This window comes from Myotis davidii, unplaced genomic scaffold (genome assembly GCF_000327345.1).
Source record: "Myotis davidii unplaced genomic scaffold, ASM32734v1 scaffold223, whole genome shotgun sequence".
Classification (NCBI taxonomy): domain Eukaryota; kingdom Metazoa; phylum Chordata; class Mammalia; order Chiroptera; family Vespertilionidae; genus Myotis; species Myotis davidii.
The window spans coordinates 2575896-2587217 of NW_006294609.1; the positions used below are offsets into that span (position 1 = coordinate 2575896).

Genomic DNA, 11322 nt, shown 5'->3' on the forward strand with positions numbered 1-11322 from the left:
GTTTGTTTTCTGCCTGTCACTTCTCATTTTTTGTTTGTTTGTTTTTTAATCCTCACCTGAGGATATTTTTCCATTGATTTTTTCAGAGAGACTGGAAGCAAGAGGGTAAGACAGAGAGAAATATCGATGTGAGAGAAACACGTCAATTGGTTGCCTCCTGCATGAGCCCTGACCAGGGCCCAGCCGGGGAGGAGCCTGCAACCAAGGTACTTACCCTTCGGTCTGCAGGCCGACACTCTACCCAGTGAGCCCAACCGACCATCTTTTTTTCTTTTCCCCTTTGCATGTGTAATATATTGCTACCGTTAGCTACTTATCTTCAGGATAGTAAATTGCTTTAAACTCATCTCATTAGCATTTTGTGTTTTTAGTATCTAGAGAATTTTCTAGGTTCGTAGGTTCAGTGCAGCGATGGTTTATTATTATAGATAAGAAAAAGTTGAAGCTATGAAAGCTGCTTTAATAATAACTGTTGTATCTACCTTTTTTCTTCTATAGATTCTAAACTCTTTATATGTTTTTCTCTCTGCAGATTTAACCCAGAGACTGACTTCCCTCTAGGAGCACCCACAGCCGTCTTCATGGTCGGGGACAGGTAGTGGCAGCAGGCACAGGAAGCGCAGCTCGGCTGTACCGGGACAATGAGTGCGCTCAAACCCAGCGGGCTCAAGGTCCCCACCAAGATCCTCAAGCCTGGCAGCACAGCCTTGAAGACACCCACTGCTGGTAATGCCTTATGTTTTCCTCCAGAGCAAAGAAGTTATAGCCCCATAGGAAGGCTTCAGTGTGAAGATTTTAAAAAGATAATCTTAGAAAACTTCACTTACTTGAAAATGTTTTGATGAACAGAATTGCATCTTATGGCTAAAAGTCTGAATCAGTGAAGAGTTTCCCTTGTAGGTTATCTTTACTTCATTTAGTGTCAGGTGATCAAAGGGTGGTCAAATTAAGGACCGTGGGTGTTTGATCCTTACAAATCGAAACTCTGCGGACTCCCTCAGCATAGTGTACAGAGATGTTTGGCATCTGCTCTAGGCCGGCCAGACTCCTCTTGTCCCCAGTCTTGGCACAATTGACTTCTACTCATCAAGTCTTGGGCCAGATGTCACCTTCTCCAGGAGGCCTTCCCTGACTGCTCTGCCCAAAGGCGCGGTCTCCTCCACGGCACCTGATCTGCCTGAAACAGGCGGCTGTGTCTCTTTATTTACTGCCTGTCTCCTCATCTCTAGACTGAGCCCTGTGAGGGCATGGATTGCGTTGTCTTGCTCTGTCCTTCAGCGAAGAACCGTGCCTAGGACTCGTCCCAGAGTGGCAGGAGCTCATGTGCAGCATGAATAAATACATTTTCTCATTTAATCCTCATTTAAAAAACCCTCAAGATAGATATTACTTCCCCCTTACCGATGACGAAGTTGAGCTCAGAGGGGTTGTGTGACATCTTAAGATCACAATGTGCCTAGGAAATGGTAGAGTGATGAAGCATGTGGGCTTGCTTTGCCAGTTCACACTAAATACCAATTAAATGCTTGCTGGGTGAGTGTATGAATGCGTTTCCAGTGTAAATATCACATTTCTGGCAAAATGTAACTTCTGTCTTTACCGCAGAGTAGAGATTGCACAAGGTCATCTTGCCTTAATGGGGCCAGATGCTGTCTCTCTCGCCTCGCTGTGACCGCCATCTCCACCAGCAAAGGAATGGGTCTCTTTGGTTGTCTTGGAGAAATGATGATAGGGACCACAGCACAAACCCCTCCTTCATCCAAGCTAATGCCAGTCTCTGGTCAAATGGTCCTAGCCTTGTCAGCTGTCGTTGACGACTCAAATGTGGGAATGAAGCCCATCTCAGTGGATCTGAGCGGGTATTTGTTCATGACGTTCAGGGTTGGGGGTGGAGGAAAGAATGAAATCAGACTTGCATTATGAACTTTGGAAAAGGACTACTTAAAAAAAAATTTTTTTTTAATTGACTTCAGAGAGGAAGGAAGAGGGGGAGAGAGAGAGAGAGAGACAGAGGCAGAGAAGAGAGAGAGAGAGAGAGAGAGAGAGAGAGAGAGAGAAAGAGACATCACTGATGAGAGAACCATTGATCAGCTGCCTCTTGCACTCCCCCTACTGGGGATCGAGCCCGCAACCCAGGCATGCGCCCTGACTGGGAGTCAAACCATGACCTCCTTTTCATAGGTCGACGCTCAACTATTGCGCCACACCAGCTGGGCAAGGACTACATTTTTTTTTTCTTGTTTTAACTTCATCCTCTCTTAATTGCAGGTAAGGATTAAATCTCATCAGCTCACTGAGCTTCAACAGCATTGAACATGGTAGTGATGGGGCCAGTAGTTTTTGCCTCCTTGCTAAAAAAAAAGAAGTGAAGGAAGAAAAACAGGGCACTTTGGCTTTCTCCGGTGTATTTCCCTTCAGGTCTGTTTGAGTGTGAAACCGAATCTCTTCTGATCATTTCTTGTGTTTTCAGTCGCAGCTCCAGCAGAAAAAGCAATATCCAGTGAAAAAGCATCAGGCGCCCCTTCCTCTGAGACACAAGAGGAATTTGTGGACGACTTCCGAGTTGGGGAGCGAGTTTGGGTGAACGGAAATAAGCCTGGATTTATACAGTTTCTGGGTGAAACTCAGTTTGCACCAGGCCAGTGGGCCGGGATTGTTCTAGATGAACCCATAGGCAAGAATGATGGCTCAGTGGCAGGAGTCCGGTATTTCCAGTGTGAACCTTTAAAGGGCATATTCACCCGACCTTCCAAGTTGACAAGGAAGGTGCAGGCTGAAGATGAAGCCAGTGGCCTGCAGACAACTCACGCTTCCAGAACGACCTCGCCTCTGTCCACTTCTGCAGCCAGCATGACAGCCTCCTCCCCAGCCACCCCCTCACATATTCCCCAGAAGTCGTCCCAGGCAACAGCAAAGGAACCTTCAACTACACCGCCCATCAGCAACCTCACAAAAACTGCCAGTGAATCCATCTCCAACCTCTCGGAGGCTGGCTCGGTCAAGAAAGGAGAGCGAGAACTCAAAATTGGAGACAGAGTACTGGTGAGTCCAGAAACCTTCCAAAGTCGTCGTGGTGAACTGAAATGTAATCACTGACGAGTGGTTAGAAATACAGGCTCAGAGTCTGTTCTGGAGGAATGACCACTCACTAACAGAGAAAGGAATCAGCTTTTTTAGTGGCTCAGCTGATGTGTAAACATGCTGCGGATTAGAACCTCGCCACGTAGTTTGAAAAGGGTTGTGAGTATAAGTTTGCCGTGATAGATTCTAGTTTTATCTCCCAGTTTAGCCAAAAGAATGAGTTTATAACTTACAAATATTAAGATAATTTTACTTGACAAAACAGGCTCAGAAGTGGACTTAGATGTCTTTATAAGTTTTAAAAAACATTTTTTTCTTGCTTTAATGATGCACAAGAACCTCTATTTCCCCACCAACTAAAGTGAAAAAAAATCAATTCAAGTTCTAGTCAAATGGGAGTTCCTAAGAGAATATCTGCTCTACATCATCTGCCCTTGTCACATTACTTTTTTCAGGGGGTTTACTTACCATCATATGTTATAGATGGGGAGGCTCAAAATGATGTCATCAAGAAGCCACCTTACAAAATCTTTGTTGCTCACAAAATTCCTGTGAAACAAGCCCTATTACCACTCATTGGACTTTTTATAGCTTTATAAACCCAGGCCAGTGAGATTAAATGGCTTGTTTGGGACTTGATAATGAATAGATTGGAGAGTTTAAAAAGGATTCACTGTTTCCTATTTCCTGTTTGCAGACCCGCTCATTAGCCCTGCAGAATTGATCCCTGCTCTTACCTCTCACAGGAGTTTACAAGAAGGGGGTTTGCTTCCAGGTCAAGGCACATGCCCGGGTTGTGGGTTTGATCCCCAGTAGGGGTTGTGCAGGAGACAACTGGTCAATGATTTTCTCATCATTGATATTTCTCTTTCTCCCTCTCCCTTCTTCTCTCTGAAATCAATAAACACACACACACACACACACACACACACACAAAAAGGAATTTTAGGTTTGGGTGGGGGGAAAAGTATAAGAAAACTGCGCATTCTGGGAAGTAAACAAATGTAGTGGCATGGCATTTCCCCCCGAGGGTAAATGTATATGGTATTACCTGCATCTAGAGAAGTATTGCCAGTCTGTTTTGTGGTGATTTTTTAAAAAAATCAACTGAGTACATTTTTATTTTTTTTCATCAGTTGCTCTTTTAAAAAAATAATTTAATTGATTTCAGAAAGGAAGGGAGAGGGAGAGAGAGAAACATCAATGATGAGAGAGAATCATTGATTGGCTGCCTCCTGCACACCCCACATTGGGGATCAAGCCCGCAACCGGGCATATGCCTTGATCGGGAATCAACCGGTAACCTCTTGGTTCCTGGGTTGACGCTCGACTGATGAGCCACACCCGGCTGGGCTTGTGGTGATTTTCTGTAACGCTTCCGATCCGAGTGAAGCCCATGGTTTGCTTGGAGATTTTACTGCCCCCAGCCTGTTAGATGCCTCTTGGAAGAACAGTCATCTTGACAGTGACTTAGACTCACCCGCAAAGAATTCAGCAGATTCGCTGAGGAGATTTCATCTTCTTTAGCTAATGTGCTGAGCTCTGCTCGCATGATGTTGTTTCGACCTGCTCTGGGTGCTGTGGTGTAGGAGTGGGGAGGAAACTGAGGCCAGTGTTACAGAGGTGATTGCTTGTAGATTCCACGAATGCCGTAAGAGTGTTAGAAGGTCAGATGTGCCAAATCTAGTCCTGGAGTCTAATTGGCATGAGCAAGCTAGCTGCTAACATATGATAGACTCCACCCTATCTGTTAAAGCAGTTTTTTAAATATATGTTTTTATTGATTTTTTTTTTTTTTGAGAGGAAGAGAGAGGGATAGAGAGATAGAAACGTCAATGAGAGAGAAACATCCATCAGGTGTCTCCTGCACACCCGCTACTGGGGATCAGGCCTGCAACCTGGGCATGTGACCTGATGGGGAATTAAACTGTGACATCTTGGTTGTTCATATGTCAGTGCTCAACCACTGAGCCACACCAGCCGGGCAAAATGTTTTTAAACTTTTATAAAAACAAAGGATTAAACAGAGTTGGATGAGTTTGGGGAAATATCCCAAACTCATAAGAAGTTATATTCAGAGAAAAAAGTAGAAATAAATGCCTTTAGCATTAAAAAGCAAGACAAAAAACAGTATACATCTTAAGAAATTAGGAAGGAGCCCTATCCTTTGTTGCTCAGTGGTTAGAGCGTTGGCCCATGCACCAAAGGGTCAAGGATTCGATTCCTGGTCAAGGGCACATGCCTGGGGTGCGTGTGGGAGGCAACCAATTGATGTGTCTCTTTCGCATCCATGTCTCTCTCTCTCTCTCTCTCTCTCTCTCTCTCTCTCTCTCTCTCTCTTCTCTACTTCCCTTTCACTCTCTTTAAAAATCAATGGAAAATATCCCTGGGTGAGAATAACAAAAAAAGAAGAAATTAGGAAGGAAAGAACAATAAACCAAAAGGAAGTGGAGAAGGGAAGGAAGCCTGCTGATAGAAATGAGGGTGTGTGGTGCGCCATCCTTGGTGGGAACTGCAGAAGATGAAGTGTTGGTACGACGCTCATCTCCTCACTTTAACGCTCTCTTCTTGCAGGTCGGTGGCACTAAGGCTGGTGTAGTCCGGTTTCTCGGGGAGACGGACTTTGCCAAGGGGGAGTGGTGTGGTGTGGAGTTAGATGAGCCTCTTGGGAAGAATGACGGGGCTGTTGCTGGCACAAGGTTTGTTTGGAATTGGGCACCATCTTGTCTCACTCTTGCACGAAAAGGTGCCCGAGCAGATCTCACCCGTTGTGTCTAATAACATGGAAATGAGTGTCTTGAAGAGCTGCCAGCATTAGAAACTTGTTCGATTTCCTTCTCCCTTTGTCTGGCAAGGTTTTATTAAGTGGATCACTGTATTGCTGAACTCCTCTGCTGTATGTTTATCTGGTGGTAGAAATATTCATTCCCTTTGTTACCTTAGTACCCGGTGAGCAATTCATCCTCTGTGCACGACGTTATTATTTATGATGTGTTTTCTAAAACATTGCTGAGGTTATTTAGCAGCCTTCATCCGTGTGAACCCTGCCTGCTGTGCGTCACCCCACCTTCCCCCAGCTGACCGGTAGAATTGACAGCAAACCAGTCACGACTTAGGAGTTAGGAGCGCTTTCTCATTGCAGTTTCTCCTAATGAAGTTTTTTTTGTCACTTTCCTTATTATTGTTCTCTCAAGGTATTTTCAGTGTCAACCCAAATATGGCCTGTTTGCTCCCGTCCACAAAGTGACCAAGATCGGCTTCCCTTCCACCACGCCCGCCAAAGCCAAGGCCGCTGCGGTGAGGCGAGTGATGGCCACCACGCCCGCCAGCCTGAAGCGCAGCCCGTCCGCGTCCTCTCTCAGCTCCCTGAGCTCGGTGGCCTCCTCCGTGAGCAGCAAGCCCAGTCGCACAGGATTAGTAAGCCTCTCTCTCCTCACTGCATGTCTCTGCCTCCCGGCATGGCCCACGCTGGCAGCCAGTGCACCTGCTCTGCTTCTAGAAATACTAAGTCGCCCCTCACCCTCGTGCTAAACGTTAGCTGTAGCTTGTGAATGTCCTTGCCAGGGTCACAGAATTAAACTCTAGCAAGAGTACACATTTTAAAATAGTTTTTAACAACCCCTTTCCGATTCCTAAGGCTTCACGGTGTAGCAGTTCTGGGTGAATCTAGCCACTACCGACGAGATGACTGCTTTTCTCAGAAATTACTTTGGGCACAAGAAAGACTGGAAAATTGGGGGTGGTGGTATTCCTTTTCCTTAAGGATGTAGGTCTCTTTTTTCAAACAGTTTTAGGAACTAAAGTATTTTGAGCAAAGCCATGTTCTTGCAATTTTGACATGAATACAGTCTAACCCTCTGAAAGCAGATAATGTGTGGAGTGTTCCCAACCTGGGCCAGAGGACACAGAGGGGAACTTCTAGGACTTAAAAGGATGATTGGAAGAGCTATGTTTTGTTTTGTCTTCTCTCTCTATGTCCTCCTCCCACCCCCCTCCTCTCCCCACTCCCCCCATTTAGATCACTAAACATAGAGTCATCAGAATTAAAATAAAATAGCAGCGTCTCATTCTGGTTGATAATGCGCACTTCATCAGGGTCAAAGCAGTGCCTTTTTGGCGTCGGCCCCTGCCATTACGCTTATCTACTTGAAGAGAGGCAAGTACTGTTGAATTTTGAAATGGCAGTGTTGTCCTCCAGGCTGAGGTCGGGATCTCTGCATGATGATGGTGACCTACGGACAGGAGCTAGGATGCTAAGTGGTGTGATCTCGGTTTGCCTTCTTTCAAGTGATGTCGGGCAGGGAAAGGCAAGGCAGTGGGATCTGCCCTAGAAGTGGGGGTTGTGCTGCTCTGGCCGCCAGCCCAGGCGCTCTTCTTCCTCATCAGTTCAGTAAAAACGCGCTTGGACTGTTTCATTTTGCATTTGAAGAGAAAGTCTGCACCTTCCACAGAACAGTTACAAATGGACTTTATAGAAAAGGTTGACAGACGCAACGAAGTGGAGGTGGAAAACCTCAGTTTCGACAACGCCTTGTTCCAGGGGTCCGCAAACTCCAACGTGGACGTCTCATCTGCTTTGTCAATCCCGGACGATTCCACAGAGTGTCAGGTCTGGGTTAGGAATTCTTTCTTGAATCATTTCTGTTACGTTATAATCATGAGTCCATTTCCTTGGAAAATAGCCAAGCTCTCCTCGCTCCCCCCAGCCTCCCTTCTTACTCTCAGACCAATTCTGACAACTCATTTAGGGGAGGACGCCAACAAAAGAGAAAGGAATCTTCTCGCCTTGCAAAACAGCTTATTTAAAAAAATATTTTTATACAGGGTAGCTGTGGTTTCTAAGTCAAAAAGCACGATAAAAGATTATGCCAAGAATGTAGAAAATTTGAAATGTGCCTTCCTAGAAATGTATCTCGGCAACAGAATCCTACTCATATATAAAAGTCTGAAGCCTTTCCTGCAGAGTGATCTGGAAGTGTTGGGCACAGAGATTCCCAGGCCTCCTAGGTTCACAGCCCCTTCAGTGTCTGGGTTATTTTTTCATGGTGGCCCTAGGTCAGGAGAAGTAGCTGACAGTTCTGTTTATTAAGTAATTAGGTTTAAATAGCTTAATATTTATGTCTCAAGGAGTTGGTAGCTGTTTAAAAAAATGACTCCTATTAATTAAAAGGACAACTATTTTAAATTCATTCTTGAGTAACCATCACACACCACTACCAGGCCGTATGCTGCTGTTGGGCAGCTGTCAGATCTTGGAATCTCCCTGAGCACCACTGATTTTTGTTGGCATAGTCCTTGCTTTTGCTCATGGCAGTAGCCCAAACCCAGCTTCGGAAAGACATGACGTCACCTAAAGGAATATGTATGACCACCTGAGGCATGAAGAAAGAAAATGGAGTCACTGTGGTCAAGCGGCTAAATTACTGAAATCGTGTTAGCTGAGGCACGAGGAAGCAATTCATTAATTAGCCGAGGAACCTAAACTTCTTAGGAAAGAATGTTCACGCGTCCAGACCATCTGATGTCCATTAGCCAGACCACGGGACGTCCGGAAGATGGCCATGTCGGACCCATCCAGAGGCTAAGGATGCAGAACGGATCCTTCTCAGGAATGTGCACTGTGAGAACTCTTAGATTTTATTTCTTCTTCAGAGGGACACCTGGGTATTTTCTACTCGTGTTTCCAGTTTGTAAACCCTAAACCCTTGAATAAATCTTTAGTGTTTAGTATTTCTAGCCACAGCCTGCTGAAACAGAATTGCCTCAAGCTGTAGTTTGCATGGTGTCCAACAGGTGTCGCAGTTTCCCTTGAAATTCACTGCCGTTTGCTGCAGTCCCCTGGGGCAGCTCTGCAGGAACCTCAGATTTAGTGTCTTCAGGAAGAAATGTTGGTATGGGAACGTATAATCCAACCACACATGTACTGAAGCTGGAAAGTCAAGGTCAAATGTAAAAAAGAGAACAGGAATTCCTCCTTCCCCAGTATGTGTAATTCAAGCAATTTCACTAAATAGACGCCACTAAGGACTTCTCGGGTCTGATTGGATCCTTACCTCTCCTAGTCATCAAATTGCCCCACTTGGAGGGGATGGCAGATCCCCGTCCTCAGACTGAGGAAGAGAAGAGCATTCAAGCCACCAGTGAGGCCCCAACTGCAGAAGGTGGAGTTAGGGCTGCAGTGACCCGCGACCTAGCAGTCGCTGAGGGACCAGCCCTGCACGCACTCTCGCCAAGCCGTGAGGCCCTTTCTCAACCACCAGCCTCTAAAGCTGGGCTTGGAAGAATAGTAGTCGACTTGCCCAATTATCTGTTAACATGCAATAGGAGGTTCTTTGCTCTGTGCTTTTATGAGATGTTAGCCTCAAGATGGAGGATTCGGGCATGTGAAACAGGTGACCGAGCTGAGACCCTCCTAATCCACTCCTTTCCTAGTCACTCTCCCCCACTTCTCATTGTCCTCCCCTTCCCTCTCTGTGCCCCCTTTTTTCTCACCCTCCTTCCCTCCCCTACTTCTCTTTGTCCATAAATCTCTTTCTCCTTTTTGTCTCATGTTTCTTTCTTTCTTCCTCTTGTGTGTGTCCTTGCCCAGACATACGCACACACGCTCACCCACTCCACGCACCTGAAGTCAGGTCAGCGGTCCTGTTCATCTTGTCCTTATAAATCTCTGTGGGGATGGGCATTCAGCTCCTCAGGCTACACTGCTGGCGAGACCGCCTCTGCCTTTCACTCTGAAACAAAGAGGAAGAAAGTCCTGGCAACGGTCCAACTATTTAATCAATTGAAGGAAGGTTTGTGATGCAGAGGGGCATCTATTGGTCTCAACTTCGAGTCTAAAGATCAAAAGATTGCCCAAAATGTCATAACAAGAAGACAGCTATAAGTGAAGCTTAGGTCGGAGTGGAGTGGAGAGAAACATGTTAAAATGGGTTCTGTGGAATTTTTCTAGATTCCTGTAAGGCCCTGTCAGCTGAGCTCAGGGTAGCTTTGACTTGAGCCACTCATTCTTCTAGACATCTTCCTGATTGGTCCACAGCCTCTTTGGATTGTTCTTTGTGGAATTTACAGACAGGAGGCGCATGCTGTCTTGTTTTCTTGATGAAGAGCCTTTCTGAGTCGTTGGCAAGCCTGAGGGCCGGGGCAGCGCTTTCGCTTTGCTGAGGAGGCACCCACCCTGCATGCATCACTCCCTGCTCACGTCCCTCGTACCTCATCACCCTTCACTTCTTTCACTTTCCTTTGCAGTTGACTGAAACCTCCTCCCGGTACGCCAGGAAGATCTCCGGCACCACCGCCCTCCAGGAGGCCCTGAAAGAGAAGCAGCAGCACATTGAGCAGCTGCTGGCCGAACGGGATCTAGAGAGGGCGGAGGTGGCCAAGGCCACGAGCCACGTGGGGGAAATAGAGCAGGAGCTAGCCCTGGCCCGGGACGGACACGACCAGGTGAAGTCTGGCACTGGCCTTGTGGTGATGGTGACAGGTTCTAAGCTGATCGCGTTGCAGAGATGGTGGCAGGTTCTAAGTTGAGGGAGGAGGCCGAACTACCTCCTGGTGCCGGGAGTTAGTCCTGGGAGCACTGGAAATGTCTTTGCTGGGCTTGTTTGAAAGCTGTGACCTGGAGTCCCAGTTTGCATCATCATAAAGGCGGAGTTTTGTTCTTCTTGAGTGCACCTTAGCCTCTTGGTCTCTACGTCCAGGTCTTTTGGCCTGTCAGTGCTGGCTCAATTGGACGTCACCTGTGATTGCAACTTCTGTTTTGTAGATGATCCTCTGCATGAGTTTTAGCTTCCATAGATGGGCGTTGTTGTAACATTGCCCTCTGCTGCCATCATGGTGAGGTTTCCATCCTCGCCCTCCGGGAATGCGGCTGACAATAACCTATGAAAAATCATAGAATGCATTCTAACGTGGAAAGGTTTTGGAGGAACGCCAGCCCACAATGGTGCCACTTAGCCGTAGCTCTTTGGAGGCGTCCCTGGGTCTGTCTGGGTCAGAGAGAGGCCGCTCACTGACACCCTTGCCTCCCCAGCATGTCCTGGAGCTGGAGGCCAAGATGGACCAGCTGCGAGCCATGGTGGAAGCTGCCGACAGGGAGAAAGTGGAACTGCTCAACCAACTAGAAGAGGAGAAAAGGTGATCCTAAACTGTCCCCTGGGGCACGTGTGGCCTTTTCCTTTTAAACTTCCTTCCCATTAGCAACCATGTTGGCATCAACCCGTAGAACCAAAGGAATGGCCGTGT

At 46.7% G+C, this 11322-nt stretch overlaps 1 protein-coding gene across 1 annotated transcript in view; it reads left to right on the forward strand.

The window, feature by feature from the left end:
* The window catches only part of CLIP1 (CAP-Gly domain containing linker protein 1), a 102718-nt gene that overhangs the window by 17684 nt on the left and 73712 nt on the right, over nucleotides 1-11322 (forward strand). The window contains exons 2-7 of the mRNA XM_015567260.1: nucleotides 533-726; nucleotides 2471-3042; nucleotides 5656-5780; nucleotides 6276-6498; nucleotides 10327-10524; nucleotides 11111-11214. Coding sequence (XP_015422746.1) covers nucleotides 642-726; nucleotides 2471-3042; nucleotides 5656-5780; nucleotides 6276-6498; nucleotides 10327-10524; nucleotides 11111-11214 — 1307 coding nt within the window. The 5' untranslated portion in view covers nucleotides 533-641. The remainder of the gene's footprint in view (nucleotides 1-532; nucleotides 727-2470; nucleotides 3043-5655; nucleotides 5781-6275; nucleotides 6499-10326; nucleotides 10525-11110; nucleotides 11215-11322) is intronic.